This window comes from Brachionichthys hirsutus, chromosome 9 (genome assembly GCF_040956055.1).
Source record: "Brachionichthys hirsutus isolate HB-005 chromosome 9, CSIRO-AGI_Bhir_v1, whole genome shotgun sequence".
NCBI classification, from domain to species: Eukaryota; Metazoa; Chordata; class Actinopteri; order Lophiiformes; family Brachionichthyidae; genus Brachionichthys; species Brachionichthys hirsutus.
The window spans coordinates 9,956,069-9,972,552 of NC_090905.1; the positions used below are offsets into that span (position 1 = coordinate 9,956,069).

The window sequence follows — 16,484 nt, forward strand, 5'->3', positions numbered from 1 at the left end:
CAGTGCGGGAGGGACAACAAGAGGATGGCTTTAAATAGAACACAGTTGTGACAACTTATCAACACTGCAGGTCAGACTGGTGCTGAGCTGCAGCTGCTGCAGGTCGACACTGACAACCCTACGAATATTTGGTACAGTTGGTTTTAAAAGTGGTCTAAAAACAAAGATAAGGACAGTTATTCCAAGGCTGAAAGTTTAGTATGTATATACACCAATTGTTCACTCAGGATGTTTCAGATATTTGCTAAATTCATGTTGTTATTTAACTACAGAGAGTTTATTAAACACACACAAATATTTCAACCTTGAATTTAGAATTTATGAAGCCCTTTGTGCCATAGTTTGTTATTATCTTGTTGCACAAGTATTAACATTAGAGCTCTTGTCCCCTGTGCTGCATTCAGGTGCATTTATGCTAAATAAAAATAATAATAAAGGATTTACAAATCATTGCTTTATCTATTCATTTATTGTACATAGAATCCTGACATTTTTGCAACCGACAGTGTGATTTAAATCACATTTTTCAATAACATTGTTCGCTCAGCAGTTAGTATTGGCATACAATTTGAAGAGTAAACATTTGTTTATCGATTCTGACGATGTTCAAGTGGAAAATTCGCAGCATTTCCGTCCTAATGAGTAAAAACGGAATGCTTGTTTCCCACCTGGTCCGGGACGTGAAGGCATCCGCACATCCAGAACAACTTCCTGGTCTGGGGAAAGTCTGACACTATCGCGATCGTATGCAATTTAGCACCAGGGCCCGACGCTGTTCTGTGAAACTACAAGTTATTTAGCAAAAAGGAAGAATCGAACAAACCTCGGCTCAACGTGTCTGAAGGATCGCGACCCTGCCCGACACTCAGCCATGGACCGAGACATGAAGGAGACCCCTAACATCTGGTAAGTTGCACTGGGCCATCATTGGGCTAGCTAGGCTCGTTGCATTGAGCATGCTAGCTCTGTGACAGCTCCCCCAGCCAACACGGCGGCGCTATGGTTAGCATTAAGCTAGCAGGGAGCTGACGAGTTGAGTTTATGTCTAGAACAGTTGATTATTATTTTATTTGGGAGATTATGTTGCTGATTTAGTAACGGGTGACGTTCACACGGGATCGGCAACGTAAGCCACCCAGAACACCTGTGTAGTTAGTTGTTTTATTGAGTGATTCTCGGGGGCTAATGCCGATAGCTTAGCCTGCTAGCTAGCGATGGTATGTCGTCGTTGCTTGTTGCAGCAGTGAGATAAAACAAACAACAGCAGACTGGCAGGCACCTTTGCTGCACTATTAACGCTGGCCATGAATGCGCGGCTCTATTGACGTCTCTTCGCGGATCATTTGCGCTGTCTTGAATCCTCCGTGTTGACATATTCACTAGACTTGTTCCTGTAAGTTCTGTTGAGGTGCAACAGCGTTCACAGGATCCCTCGCTTCTTCTGAAGTGTGTCATCTCGCTATCTTCATTAGGGGATGAGACGTGATCGGCTTATTTCGCAGCTTCGGGCTTGTTGACGCTGTTAGCCGAGGATGGCGCAGGCTGGATCGCAGCTCGACTACCACGTCCTGCAGGACCTCAAGCAGCGTTTCCCAGAGATCCCAGAGGGGGTTGTGTCACAGTGCCTTCTGCAGGTACACGCACACGCACACACACACACAATGTATTGCTGCATGTGCTCAGATAAGCTTGTTGGAAAATTTTGGAACATGGTTAAATACATTTACAGTATATTGGCATCATCTATTTGTTTTGGCTGCCTCAGAACAACAATAATGTGGATGTCTGCTGCCACCTGCTGGCTCAGGAGAGCAACAGATTCCTGTACGGCGAGTTCCATCACAGTCCAGAGGACGGGCGACTGAGCCGAAACCACATGCTGCAGATCAGCCTGGGCTACCCGGGCTCCGAGGCAAGCAAAGCGAACGGAGGAGCAGCAGGAGTAGGTTGCTCCTTGGTGCACAGCACCAGTGACAGTCATATTGAACCTCAGCGACCCAGCTACCCAGAGCCAATGTCGGCCCCTGCTGCCGTGGCCCCCTCCCCTGGTTATAACCCTTTCTTTATTAATGATCAGAGCCGGTCGGCGAGCACTCCCACGCCGCCACCCACAATGCAGGGCATGTCTCCCACGTACGCCCCAGTTCCACGTTACACTATAAACCCTTTATCAGTCACTGTTTCGCAAAGCATACCAAATGCCTCGCAGGCTCTGCAGATTCTCCCTGGTCACTACGGTAACAGCACCAACACCACCCTGTATATTCGGCCTTCGCCCTCCCAGAGCCCACAGCCAGCGCCATGGCCGTCCCCAGGGGTTCCCGTTTATCAGCATCAGCAGTCCCCGTACAGTACTCACACATATGGCTCACCTTACAGCTCCCCTCAGCATCAGGTACAGCCACCCCAGCCGCAACCCCAGCACCAGCAGTATGTCTTCCTCCCTATAAGCCCCCCAACCCTTCCCAGCATGCCCTACCACCACCAGCAACAACAGCCAGCAGGTTATAGGCCCTACCATACAAAAAGCTCCCTAAAGAACCAGATAGAGATAACCCTGGAGGGGCCACGACCTCGCAGCAACTCGCCTGTTCACACTCCCCACCCTCAAGGAGCTCTTTACATGGCCACCAGCCCATCGCCCAGCTCCCCTTCAAGGGGCATCTCTATGAGTGGCCCTCCAGGCCCAGCGTCCTTCCAACACGGCATGTACCTGCAGCATCAGGGCCCAGCGAGGCCTCGACCTGCCTCCTCTCCTCAACCGGGTCAGTCGGCCTACACCTTCAAAATCAAAGTGTCCCCGGGAGGCCAAGCACAGAGGCCGCCCGGTTCTCCTCCGGTGGCTGGAGCGGAGTCTCTTCTCAACATGGTAGACCAAGGGGCACACAATGCCGCCCCCGCGCCCATTCTCCCCATCTCCGCTCTACCCGGAAATGTGGTCAATCAACTGCAGCCGATGCCCCGGCGCTCCAGCTCAGGCTCCGATGACTATGCCTACACACAAGGTAAGGATTCCGGAAGAGGTTTCAGCTTGTTGTGTACATTTGGGACTTTCTTAGAGTTGACACTTTTAAGGACCGTGTTGACCTGATGTTCTGTTTTCTTGCTATACTATGTTAACATATGTACAGTACACACCCTGTCTACTTACTCTGTTGGCCCTGCACTGTATCAAAAAGGTAATAATGAAATAATAAGCGTGTAATTTAGGGAACCGTTTGAAAGAGTCCTGATAAAATAATGAAATCCCAAAAACCTGATATAAACCAGGGCGTATCTCACAACGTGATTTGTCTGTGTTGCTGCCTTTTTAATGCTTTCGATGAGATGCAACCCTTTAATGTCCGTGCTGACTTCTAAGGTAGTAATGGAGTAAGATGCATTTAAATGGAATATGGTGTGTGTTGTGCTCCCGTCCAGCTCTCTTGCTCCACCAGCGGGCCAGGATGGAGCGTCTGTTGAAAGAGTTGTTGCTCGAGAGGCAGAAACTCGAGCATCTGAAGGCTGACGTCAACAGTATGGAATATGACGCCCTGCAAAGACGCTTTCGGAGGGTCAGCTCCACCAATCTTATACCCAGAGTAAGGGCTGAACATATATTTGGATTTTCTTTTCTTTTTTATACTAGCAGAAATCTGTTTATCCCTTTTTAAAACAGACAAACAAACGCCGGTGATTACATCACCTCCGCCTCGGTCAAATACCGAATTGTTCGACTACTTCGTCATTCGATAAACGAGGTTCCGCTGTATTTTGGTATTAAACTATAGAAGGGTTGAGATGATTGGAATGTGTCACGCTTGTGCTGTTGCTACGCTTCCATTCACGGGCTCTCAGTGTACTCCGTTTGGAGTGGTGGAATCACATCACGGTGGGATAATGGGGTTAAATAAAACATTGGCTAAAAGGCAGACATTTTTATAAATGTAAACGTCAACACGATCAAACTCATTTTTTGTTCCAGGATCAGCTAAAAGGCAGAACTAGTAAGACACGTGGGTTCATGCAAAGTGATGTTACAGGAGTGAATATTTGAATGTCTATTTTTGTGGCTGCAGCCTGAAGAGATGACCCGATTACGAAGTCTGAACAGACAGCTTCAGATTGACATTGACTGTACTTTGAAGGAGACGGATCTACTGCAGTCTAGAGGTACAGGCACGCACACACACACACACACACACACACACAATGCAGTCCTTTGCAAGCGCCTTGTGTGTCTGTATTGAGATTTTAAAAGCAGTGATCATGAAGAAGTCAGTGCGTCAGACCCAGTAACACTCGAGATGCAGGACAGACGGTCCTCGCTTAACGACGACTCAGAGTTACGACGGGTTTTCCCAAAATGCCGGTCAGCGGAGGTTTTGTGCAACAATGCAATCGTTTGGCGACGGCGTCTTCAGAGCGTGCGTCCGTCATTCAGTGAGCACCAGCTGTACAGTGTTTGTCACGGGAACCTGGTCGGATTGAGGGCTGACCCCCCCCCCCCCCCCCCCCAATCAAGACTTCTTCTGCTTTGCTTCAAAATAGTCACATTTTTTGGCAAACCCTGATTAAGATGTCAAAGCTGAGCCGTTCCCTCACGAGTCCCCTCATTTCAGAGTATTGCCTGGTGTGTTAATGAACTTGTAGGGAGAATAAGGCTGGGGTGTGTGTGTGATATTAACCATGACCCAGTTTTCCTGCACTCAAAAGAAACTTGTTGAGTTTGAGAACTTTTCTTCAGAGGCAAAAAACAAATTCCATCTGCTTGCAAAAATAAATCTGTAGAATTAATTCCGACTGTCAGCCTATAGTTCTTTTTTTTATACTGGCATAACCGTTTGTATCCACTTCAAAGCAGACATTAATATCCCGTTTATAAATGCAATATAAGTATTTTCTATATCATTTTGTCTCTGAGACATTCATTGGCTACACGCTCAACTAGAAATAAGATTCATTTTTCATTTCACAGTTAATCTAAAAATGTAAATAAATAGGCATAAATGTGACACGGACTTGAATGTAATATCTATATTGTTGGATTCGTGCAGTAGTGCAAATGAACAGCTAACGCCAAAACGCAGGAGACTGCGTTGTTATTGTTAAACTAAAAGCCTCGTTCAAGTTGCTCGAAGCTGATGACTGCTAAATAACTTGGGTTGGGCCGGGCCCGTCTAAACCTTTTGTATCTGGTGTCCACTTTCCTCCACAGGGAAGTTTGACCCAAAAGCGATGAGCAACTTCTATGACAACATCCAGCCGGGTCCAGTTGTGCCACCTAAACCTAGGAGGAAAGGTGAGCGCTCTCTCATGTGACTCGGGACACTCGATGTATTCTGTGTGTCGACACGAACCCCTCGGGTCCGTCTTTCCGCTCGAGCCTCACTTGACTTCTGTCTGCGTTGACCTCCAGAGACTCGTTTCGCATGGAGGCTAAATGAGAAGCCACACGTTTACGTTTAGTGAGAGCCTTTGGATAATCCGGCCTATAGGTGGAAACCGACTCTTTATTAGCAGCCCTTTTCACCATGGGCTTCTCTCTCTCTGTGTTTGCCAGAAGAGGAGCAGGTCTCCAAACCAATCCCAGGGCCCCAGAGGGACGAGGACTTTGAAGGGGCCCATTGGAACTGTGAAATCTGCACCTTCCTCAACCACCCTGCACTGAACCGCTGTGAACAGTGCGAGATGCCGCGCCACACCTGAGCTGCACTGTCAAGTCCACCCCCGCCGGTTCTTGGGTAGTGTCAGCCCACCTTCCTCCAAACACCGCAGAATCTATTTCGAGGTCTCTTCTTCTCAGTCACCATATATAAGCCCCATCTTGCCTGCTGAGGAAGAGCCACTATCCCGTTCCTGGTCCCCATGTACTACGCCTGTGCACTTTGACTCTTTGTTTACCCAGGAAAGAAGGTGGTTCTTCTCTCGGACCGTTTGGACACTCTTCTCATGTCAAATGTATTAAAGAGGGAGTGAAACACTTGCGACTCAGTCCGGCGGTGGTTGGGTCGGGGCTCCGGGACGGTCAAAGTGTCGGAGGAGGAGGAAGAGGAGCTGCAGTTCAAGGAGAGAACATTCCATGCAGAATGGGTGACCGCCCAGTTTACACAAACTGCACCCATTCCTGAACTCAGTGGAGGCACTTCCACTTTAATCCAGGACCTTTAACAGTGGAACAATGAAAGCAATGAGAGATATATATATATATATATATTCTGACCAATGCGAGATGTAGACTGTACACTGTATCTGGCTCTGTATGAGAGCTCATTTCACTGAAAGACAAACACTAAAGACACTTGCATATTAGTATATTCCTGGTACTTTTATGCATATTATGCCATCCTGTATCACGTGTTTTAAATGTTGATTTCCTGTGCAAATGCCTCAACTTGCTGTACTTAATAAAGGAGCTGATTCTATGTCACTTGACCACACAGCGCTGTCGTGTTTGAACAGTTTCAAATGAGCCAGACGCATTTCCCCCCCCCAGCAGATTTTTATTAGGTTAATAATCAATCCAGTGAGAATGGGAAAACATCACAGATAATGGGAGTAGCATGCAAACAGTCACATCCACTTGTGTCAATCTCCTTGGCTTATTCTGACGCTCTTCATGCATTCTGGCAACTCTTTCAAAATACAGCTTAATTTTGATGCAAAAACTAAACATCGTGTTCCTACTTCTAGCAGAAAATTCCCACTCTTGGAGAGTCCCAGTTTCATTTAGGGAGCTAGGAGGAGGAAGCGTCACATGCAGAGGCGTGCTAGCCACATGCCGGGGCGGTACGATCATGCAGACGTGCACACACTGGGCAGACATGCTCACTTCCTTCCTTCAGGTCGTGTTGGATTGGCCATTACTTTATTACGCTTTCTGCACATACTTACGGTACATATAATACAAGAATTTAACATGACATACTAAAGGTATAATTTGGGTTATGCTGCAGATTTGACTACCCTATCCATGATGTACTCACTAGTACATCATCATTTAGAAGGTGGTTTGTGTTTATTACAAGTATCACTGAACCTTTTTCATAGAGTCAAAAAGGATAGAAGTTCGGCGCAGACATATAAGGGTTGTACAATATGCTTGGTGCTTGTCACGTTTCCATCCTCAGGACATCACTTTGACAGGATATTTCCTCCATGAATCCATTACTCCCTCGACGGGCTTTGGCTTATATTATTCAGGCCTTCTATGGTAAATTAGTCCAGAAGTTTTGCCCAGTGTGGAGTCGGTGAATCCATCTGTTTTCACGGGACACTGCCCAAATGTCAGACCCACTGGAGTTCCCCTTAAAGGGAACGCAGTCTTATCTCCGTGACGGCATTTTCTCTCAAATTAAACTGGCGAGTTTGGTGCCAAATTAGAGCTCGGGCTTCTGTCCAAATGACCGAGGATGATCTTTGAGATAATGATTTTTAAGAATCGACTGAGAGAGTTTGTTCCACTTCTAGAAACTAATGATACGTCTTTGTTTACACTTTTATGTCAAGTCTGCGTCTCAGAGCGCTCCCAGTGCTGGGAGGACATGAGGCAAGATGGAGCGCCTCAATTCCTCTTCTTGTCCTGCATAGTTTAGTAGTAGTCTTCATAGTTCTTGGGGTTGAGGCAATAAAGGATGGCTCCGCCAAAAGAGAAGATGGTGGATCCCCATGCCAGACCATAGCCCCAGTTAAACTCATGGTACACCCTCATGCTGACAGCCTCGATGAACTTGATAGGGAACAGAACCAAGCTGCACAGCTGGAGAACCACTGCAGAAGAAAAGAGGAACGAGAGAAGGTGCTCAGATTTATTTAATTTAAAATAACAGATGGTAGATGTCACACGCTCGGATGGTTCGGCATTTTTGGAAGCCATCCTCTGTGCATACCTGCAGAGAACAGCATGACAGCCACAGGCTTGTAGCAGCGGCTCCTGGAGCTGAAACACAGGGAGATCAGCGCCACCAGAAAGGAGAGAAGGGTGAGGGCCGCTCCCCCCAACAGGAGCGCCAGTGTGGCGATCTGCCAGTCTGAGACAAACACAGAAAACAGGGACGGAGAGGGAGAGGGAGAGGAAATGCATGAAAGCACGCTGACATAGGGAGCTATATCGGGCTTGTTCCGGAGCGTTGTGCTGCTGATATGAGCCGAGTGTGCGTTGATAGACGAGGAGGGATGAACGAGGAGGTGACAGGTCACGGGCCTTGCTCCGTCTCACACGGCAGAAACAGGATTCCCTCCCGTTCGGTTGGATGGTGATTTACCACAGTATAAACACAAACTATTTGTGGTTCAGGGGTTGAAACAGCTCCTAGCTCGGATTCTGAGAAGTAATGGCGCGTGGTGTTTGGACTACGACCGCGGGGGGATCCGTGGCCAGACAGAGAATGTGAACCATGCAGTGAATAACCTCGAGAACCTTAGCACCGCAGTTCCTGGCTGACAAGAAACAAACAAATATTCACACACACACGCACGCCTGACTACACACAGATTTCGGGAGTACAGTGATGGATCGTCATGCAAAGGCAAAATGATTTTGTGAGGTGACTCAGATAATGAGTGCTTCTCCATCTTGGCAGATGCCAGCTCAGCAGCATTTCATTCAGATTTACAAAAGAACGCTCCACTGGAAATAGCCCTTAGTGGGAGGAAGAGACTAAATGAGAAGCCTGCGTGTGTCAAAAGAGATTAAGAATTTTGCTTTGAACAAATCAAGTGTGCTTGAGGAAGAACGTTTCTGCAGACTTAATTAGCCATCGGATGTTAATTTAGAGACTATGCTATGTTATTGCCTAGCGATTCAAAGAGAGTTGCTACGCACTCGTGGAAACAGGAGGCCCATATGTAAACGGACAAAGTATATTATGATGAGACGTTTGATTATGAGAAGGGAAATAATCTGGAGTAAAAACATGGCCTCAAAAGGCCGCAGTATTACATTTGAGTGGAAAAGTCCACATCAAAAGATACGTTTTGGAATAAGTTTTGTCACGATCGTAAAATAAACGTGGTATGCTCTATTACCAGAGCCAGGAAATTAAAAAATACCAAGCAATGCCAAGAATATCTCCTCTCTGTTGAGGCAGAAAAACATTGAAACCTTCACCAGCAGAGCGAAAGTGATGGAATATAAGCTGCTTAAAAACACAATTCCCACTCGTGTTAGAGGGAAACGGTGCTCCGGGGGCCAAGTAGCTCAAATATAAACAAACATCAAATACTTTTGACCAAATATGGTCCAGGATTTGGAGTTTAAAATGGGCCCTGTCCCCACAGGATGTTGGACAGAATCCATAAAAAGCAGAGCACCCCCCCCCCCCCCCCACACACACACACACTTAAAGATGGACCCCTTGACTTTCTACGCCACTACCCCTCAGTGAAGGTCCAAGTAGCTTGACCCACATTGTCGAAGCTTATTGTTGGACCGATATCTTTTATAAGATGGGTCAGCTAGGCGCCTTGAGCGCAGCCAGTGTGCAACCGAAAGTCTTATCAGTGCGCCCCTCAAACAGCTGGATTCAGAAAGTCCTCTCATTTCAGATTTGGAACAGACCCGGTAGACTGTGCAAGAAACACTGCCAGAGTCTCAGCGCTTAAAGGCTCCGATGAGCAGGACACGCCAAACGATTAATCCGAGCCTCTCATGATGACAGATGGAAAAGGAGATAGAGTACACAAGATCCAATCAGAGCAGGCTGCCAATGTGCTGATCGAAAAACATTCTCCAGGGCCCCCCGATTCTGTTCCGTTGTCTGATACAGTGCAGGAAAGTCGGTGTCACAGGAGAGCCTCGAGTCTCTCTCTTGATGTCACAAACACTTTCAGGCCTGCACATTGGAGCAGTTCAAAAAACAGGAGGTTCTTGACCTGGAGGTTCCTGGTTCAGCACAGCAGGGTCCGTGACCGAATCGCTGTACGTGTGTAAGGTCTCTCTTTCCCCAAAGAGAGGACGGCTGCCTATAACCACAGGACTGGGCGCTTATTACACTATTAATATGCTCTACCATCACTGAATCTTGCTCACACTCTGGCGCCACATTCGCTCCTCCATATCGCACTGACCTAACGGTCACACAGGCCACTCTTGCACGGCCATTCCACATTCCTCGCCATGTGTACGGTCTGTGTCTTTTTGCACTTGAACTCTGACCCTCTTGCTCAACCATGTGTGTGTTCATATGAGAGAGGAATCGGGAGAGAGAGAGAGAAACTAGCACGTCTGTCTGGATTTTTAAAATCTCTTTATGAGCAAGTAAGAAGAAAATATATTTGTTATATTATTATTGGACTTTCCCACGCGTGCATGCACACACACACACGCAGGCCTTGCAGAGCCAGCTCAAAGCATTCTGGGCAGCCAACCGTTGTTTTAACACTAACAGGATTTGTTTAATGCCCGGAGCATGACACTCAGGAAATATTGGGGAACTGATGAGGAGCGGTAGAAACTGATTAGCATGATTCAAATAAACAAGTCCAGCCGAGGACAGGCCTGAGGAAATGGGCATTTGGCTGCGTGCATTTAGGGCGGTATGCTGCTGAGAGCTGACACGAAGGCCGCATGTTTGTTAACGGTACCAAAGTGCACTTTGTCTGTGCTGACAGCGGCGGATCAGCGCCAGCATGACCTGCAGCCGCTCATCCGTCAAACGGAAAGAAAACATTTTGTCGAACTAACAAAAACACAATTCGCCGCTCGATGGGCAGGAGGAAGCCGGCGGCAGCAAATAATGAAATGTCTTTATAGCAACGCACGAATCCAACAGTGCAGTGAGAAAATAAAGCACAATTTTGTGTTTGCATATGGGGGAGGTTAAACAGCCTTAAAAAGCCACCAGTCTTCTGTCTGTCCTTTACAAGGTTGCATGCAGGGGGCAGGAGGCTTTCCCAGATGGCATTGGGCTAGAGGTGGGGAACGGACGAGACAGGTCGCCAGACGCACGAAGACACAAGCGACCTTTCACACCGATGGGAAACGAGGGTCACCTATTCTCCTGTGCTGCATGACTAACGCAGAATTAAAAAAATCTCAACACACTCACAAAGTAATATTCAATAAAAATCCTTGCAGTAATTCTACTTTATGTGGTTCAATCACTGCCACTTCAGTGTTTTGTTATCTTAATATCACAAGCTTCATAAATGAAAGGGCCGTTGCAGCCTTTGTGCATCACATTTAACAGATTTGAAATTCAATGTACAACAATTGAAATCCTTCTTGTTAATGTTTAGTTAACATCGAGATCTACTCTCACCCGCCTTCTGTTCGCCACTGAATGACGGGCACAGATGGGAATAAGCTTCACGGGGACTGTCCAAAAAGAGGCTGCTCTTAAGAGACAAAACAGCATTTCTGGAGTGCTTCACTTGTTCCCCTGGTTACTAATCTGCAGGCATCTGGATCTCTGGGGAGTTCTCTGCTCTTTAGTTGCCCCGGCGCCTTGGCCAGTGAAGAAACACACACAAAGGCTCATTTTGCGTGCAACAAAGGGACAAATGAAACCGCAGCTGGACTTACTCCTGCATGACGATGCAGGATTCCCACATCATTCAGCACTGGGAACAAAGTTGCATAGAAAACAGATGGTGTCCTGTTCGTCAAAGTTTGAAACTTTATCGAAATTAAAACAAATTTGTTGAATATTATTTCCTACTTGTTTTGGTCATTTGTTTTATTTAATGTATAAAAACCGTTGTATTTTAAATTCACCAGGTGTTATCTGAATATAAAGTAATTGCCATTTAGTGCTTGTTTTTTTTTTCATTTCACATTTCACACAGAACAGAATCAGATCGATCCGTCGCGGCTCTGGAGATCCTTTTGTTATCTCTGAGCGTCTGACTTTCCTTTGAATGTGAAAGAAAGTGTTTTCCTTCACTATTATTATTAACTCCGTCATTTATAGGGTGAAAACAAATTCCTAGAACTCTATCCGAGTCATTTAAAACGCAACCCCACATCAGCTACAACAGCCCAGGAGCGTCTGTCTCACCGGTGGTCAGCGTGCCGGTGCAGGACCAGTCCGTGGAGCTGACGGGCTTCCAGCAGGACGCCCACAGGGACAGGTAGTACTGGTCGTCCGCCGTGACCCACGCCGGGCTCAGCACAGCTCCCACGTCCAGACACAGGGCGAGGAAGACGCACACCAGTCCCACCAACTTCAGGGGCGTCAGCACCGACGCCCGGACCTCCTCTGTGCCGCTCACGGAAGAAGCCATGTCTAAAGCATCTCACTCATTAAAACAAGAACCAAACGATGTGGGCTGCTTTCCTTATTTTGGTGCAGCAAAACTCACAGAATGAGTTTGGCTGAAGTTGTGGTTCCTCCTCCCTCCTGCAGCTGTGGGTACCAGGATGGGGGGAGCCGCCGCTCGCTCTGCGTCCTTCCTCCGGAGCGCTCTGCGGGACTGCGCCGCAAATCACTGAAGCGACGAGAGGCTGCAGCTGCTGGGTCCTAGCGCCGCACCCCGAGCACTATCACCTGTTACAGGTATAGCGGAGGGCATTATTCAACCTGCGGTGTATTTATTGGTGGTTCTTGGTAATTAGTCAGATTTTCTCATTATTTATCCGGAGATATAATAATAAGCTTCTTTTTAAGGTTCCAGTTAGCGTAAGGGATCCCAGTATCCTCCTTCGTTCTTCGGCTTGTCCCGTCAGGGGTCTCCGCCGTCCGTCTCCGTCTCCCAAATCCACCTTCTCCACTTCACCCTGTCCTCCCCAAAACCAGCAACTCTCATGTCCTCCCTCACTACGTCCATGCATCTTCACCTAGACTCGAGCACATGAAGGTGAACTTCAGCACTGGACAGCTCCATATGGAGCCGCTACATATGGAGCTGTCCAGTGCTGATCCTGAACGTGACGTCTTTTCCGCGGCACTGACTCGGGGAATGTTCTTTATCGTGCCCACTTTGGTTGTTTTTTTTTTGGTTTGTGCTTTGATTTTGTCTCGATTATCTTTGTTCCTGCGTGATGATTGCATTTGAATGGAACGTTTTCCACATTATTAGACGTGTTAATTTATTCCCATCACAAACTTTGGCTCATACTTATGATTTTTCTCATTTACAGTATGGCTTTATCTCTAACAATGTTTAAGTTACAACCTTTTGTATAATCGCTTGTATTCCCTGCGTCTCAGAGGAAGTCTGTCTGATCTGTCTCTTTAACTCGGGGAGGGCGCGCTCCTCCGGAACCCGCTCCGAGCGGACGATGCCCGGCGCATGCGTAATACGCATAGCAACATTAAGGGATAGCGGAGAAGACAAGAGGACTGTAGATGCGCGTTTTGGGGACGGAACAAGGGTGAGTTGACGCGCTATTCTGTGTTAACATCGTTACTACGCCGATAGTCGGAGGGAAACGCGCGTAACAAACAGCGGAGCGCCTTCTGTCGTCCTCTGGCGCCGTTGTCGGCTTCGCGTGTCGCGCATCGGTCTGATTCCAACGTGAAACGCTTCCGATGGTCGATACGCATCGGCTAACGCGGGCGAGCCAGAGCCCGGTCTGCGGGAGCTTCCAGCGGCTTCGTCCCGGTTCTCCTGGAACGTGCGTCGTGACGCGGGGCGGCGGCGCTTTGTTTGGGACGCTTCCGCTGCCTGGAATCTATTTCTGGAAGGCACGAGCAGGATTCCCGGAAACACCTCATTGGGCCAGCAGCCCCTATTGGACTGTCACTTTGGTGTTCACGTGTCAGTATGGTCCTTTAACCCCCCCCCAGTAGAAACAGGACTCCAACCCAGCCATTCTGTCACCACAATGGATTCTACTTCCCCCCACAACAATTCTGGATAAAATAAAAAGGATGGATGTGTGAGATGTTGTCCCGATGCCATCTAAGTACGTGTCCATCCTAAGAAAGCACGTGCGTGGGTGACCTTAGTGTGGTTTTGGGTTAGGTCTTGTACTCGGATCCATCGGGCTGCATGCTAATATTTGTTTGCTTTTCTTCAGATAAGGCGGCCCAAACTGACTCAGGGGCATCATGGGGAGTGGTGAGTTTGCACGGCTGATGCCTCCGGCACGCGGGAAGAATCATCATCATATGCAAACTGAAGAAACTCATTACTGTGTTTATTCTTTTCTGCTATGTGGATTGTTGAGCAAGTTAGAATGTCGCTCATCATGTTGTTGAATAGAAACTGCCTTTCTTCCCACATGTTTTCCTCTTTTTCTTTTTGCTGTAAAGTCTTGTGATGATCACGACACTGAATTTATGAATCACAGGACACCATCACATATTAATTTTGAAGTATGTCAGACATCATTTCTCTTGAACAGTTGATGTTGTCTTTCGGGGAGGGGGGGCAGACAACCACTGTCTCTTATAATTCATTCCTGCAGCTTCTCTCATGTAGCTCAGAGATGGAAGCCTAAATCAAAGGGGCTTTTGTTTTTATGCAGAAATGTGGGCACTGGACCGGACTCGGCTCCACAGCCTTTGTTTAGTGCCCACCCTTTCCTTTCCTTTTGCTTTTCTCCCAGAATCTCTGTCCATCTTTCCTTTCCTTTTTTTTTTTTTTAAACGTATGCCCCCCCCCCCCCCCCCCCCCCCCCCCCCGCTGCTTTACTTTCTCGTCCATGCTGTTCCACTCAGCCCTCTTATTTTTATTGTTTTCATTGCATCTGCTCTGCTTGATTCTTTTTCCTCACACATCCTTCTCTAACAGCCTTTTCCCCCTCCCTGCCCTTGTGTTTATCTGTCACCCCGCACGCCTCAGTGTTCCTGCCGGCAGACGCGGCCCACTCGGTGCTGCGACGGCTGCGCAGGGCCAACTTCTTTCTGGAGGAGATGAAGCAGGGCAACATCCAGCGGGAGTGCCGCGAGGAGATCTGCACCTATGAGGAGGCTCGCGAGGCGTTTGAGAATGATGAGAAGACGGTGAGGGAATGAGGAAGGAGTCGCATTAATCCCTACAGTGTGTCATGTCAGTAGGGCTACATACACCCAGAAGAACACATTTACACACCTGTAATTACTACCGTATATGTCTGCATATCGTCACCTGCATAAAGGCATATCATTTTAGGTAGTCATTGATCGTAGAGATATATAGAGGGATTCTAACTGCAGCTGGGATTTATTTTCCTACCGGACAACAACTGACAAAAATCAACAAGAATGCCCCCCCACACACCTCCCTACGCAGTTGAATTTAATTGAACACCAATAGAAAGAAGCTGTGTTGTTAGCTGTACTTGTTAATTTCATATTAGAATACAGGTTGAATTTGAGAAGAAAATACATTAAAATGTGCTCCAGGAAGCCAAATCCCACGCACATAATGAATGAAGGGAAGTCTCTCTTGTAACCGTGGAAATGGACAAAAGAAAATGCCAAAAGGTCTGGAAGAGCAAAATGCACCACTTCAGTACTTTGTTTGTTGTGGGATTATAACGATACAAACAAAAGGTTACGATTATTCCCAGAGTACCAGAAGCATGTTGCAGTCTTTTCTTGACCTGTAGATGCTTTGCCTGTGGTTGCTCTCTGAACACAGAACAACCAGATAGATCCATAAATCAATGTTATAATTACTCCTGAGTACTCGGCCACACTGTGTACAAATATCCAACACATCCTTTTAAAGTGCTGTTGTATGGCTCATGTGTCCTAATAGAATGGAATGAAATCCTACTCTGAGACTGGCATGCTTTTGATCTTGTGCTGATTTTTACAACAAGTTTTTTTTTTTTTGTCTTCTGATTGACTGCAGAGACGGTTCTGGGAGGAATATGTGCGGGAGAGCAGCCCGTCTGGGGGGCTGGAGACGGTCGGCGGCGTCCACGCGCTCTACTTGATCGTGCCGTTGCTGCTGGTCGTGCTCGTCGTCGCCATCATTGCCATCGCTGTGTGGCGCTGCCATTCCCACAAGCGTTCGCAGCGCAGCCCCAGCTTGGGACACTCGCATCATGACCATGTCCTGTCAGTGGTCTCTATGGACCATTGGGGGCGGGATTACCACCAAGGTGACCAATCCGAACTCAGCGTTCCCAGCAGCCCAGTTTATCCGGGCTCAGAGCTCGTATCGGGGAGAGGAAACGCTGGAGACCCACCGCCAACTTACGAGGAGGCTGTGGGCCATACTGACGTCCAAATAGAGACCGAGCCACCGCCACAGTATGAGGACATAGTCAACACCAGCTCCACTAGTGTCACCGGTGGTCATGGAAAGTAAATCGCTCTCTCGTTACACCCAACAAAGGCACGAAGCTGCAGTAAGATCCTTTTATTATGCAGCAGTTCCACTGTAGTGACGTCACCACCAGCCTTCTCCACTCGACACACACAGAAACACTATTAAGTGTCCGATCCGAATGCGGAACCAGCGCGGACACCATTCAGAGAGATATAATGGTAACAGGAAGAAGGGAACGATGTTGCAATACCAAAAAAAAACGTCCGACACTTCTGTCGATTCGTCTCGAGGTCACCTCTATGCTGTCGCACTGTAGCAAATGGGTTAGCCCAGCAGGCATAGCGAATGATGCGTGT

General features: G+C 47.6%; 3 protein-coding genes across 3 annotated transcripts; 2 read left to right on the forward strand and 1 right to left on the reverse strand.

The window, feature by feature from the left end:
* Positions 1–1,532: 1,532 nt before the first annotated feature.
* Positions 1,533–5,797, forward strand: tab3 (TGF-beta activated kinase 1 (MAP3K7) binding protein 3). The gene is made up of 6 exons (XM_068743591.1): positions 1,533–1,634; positions 1,766–3,005; positions 3,421–3,581; positions 4,059–4,152; positions 5,198–5,281; positions 5,543–5,797. Exons 1-6 carry the CDS (start codon positions 1,533–1,535, stop codon positions 5,686–5,688), a joined length of 1,827 nt encoding a protein of 608 aa, XP_068599692.1. The 3' UTR covers positions 5,689–5,797.
* A 710-nt stretch (positions 5,798–6,507) lies between these two features.
* tmem47 (transmembrane protein 47) lies at positions 6,508–12,204 on the reverse strand. Its single transcript, XM_068743645.1, has 3 exons — positions 11,979–12,204; positions 7,869–8,009; positions 6,508–7,749 (listed from the first exon to the last, which is right to left on the reverse strand). Exons 1-3 carry the CDS (start codon positions 12,202–12,204, stop codon positions 7,571–7,573), a joined length of 546 nt encoding a protein of 181 aa, XP_068599746.1. The 3' UTR covers positions 6,508–7,570.
* Positions 12,205–13,242: 1,038 nt separating this feature from the next.
* prrg1 (proline rich Gla (G-carboxyglutamic acid) 1) lies at positions 13,243–16,167 on the forward strand. Its single transcript, XM_068743905.1, has 4 exons — positions 13,243–13,294; positions 13,943–13,983; positions 14,710–14,870; positions 15,706–16,167. The coding sequence occupies exons 2-4, from the start codon at positions 13,974–13,976 to the stop codon at positions 16,165–16,167; spliced, it is 633 nt and encodes a 210-aa protein (XP_068600006.1). The 5' UTR covers positions 13,243–13,294; positions 13,943–13,973.
* Positions 16,168–16,484: the final 317 nt, after the last annotated feature.

Coding starts and splice junctions, on each gene's coding strand:
- tmem47 (XM_068743645.1), bottom strand. CDS start 12,204: ATGGCTTCTTCCGTGAGCGGCACAGAGGAGGTCCGGGCGTCGGTGCTG. Junction 8,010..11,978: donor CACCGGCACGCTGACCACCG/GTGAGACAGACG, acceptor TGTTTGTCTCAG/ACTGGCAGATCGCCACACTG. Junction 7,750..7,868: donor TGTCATGCTGTTCTCTGCAG/GTATGCACAGAG, acceptor TTTCTTCTGCAG/TGGTTCTCCAGCTGTGCAGC.
- tab3 (XM_068743591.1), top strand. CDS start 1,533: ATGGCGCAGGCTGGATCGCAGCTCGACTACCACGTCCTGCAGGACCTC. Junction 1,635..1,765: donor TGTCACAGTGCCTTCTGCAG/GTACACGCACAC, acceptor TGGCTGCCTCAG/AACAACAATAATGTGGATGT. Junction 3,582..4,058: donor CCACCAATCTTATACCCAGA/GTAAGGGCTGAA, acceptor TTGTGGCTGCAG/CCTGAAGAGATGACCCGATT.
- prrg1 (XM_068743905.1), top strand. Junction 14,871..15,705: donor TTGAGAATGATGAGAAGACG/GTGAGGGAATGA, acceptor GATTGACTGCAG/AGACGGTTCTGGGAGGAATA.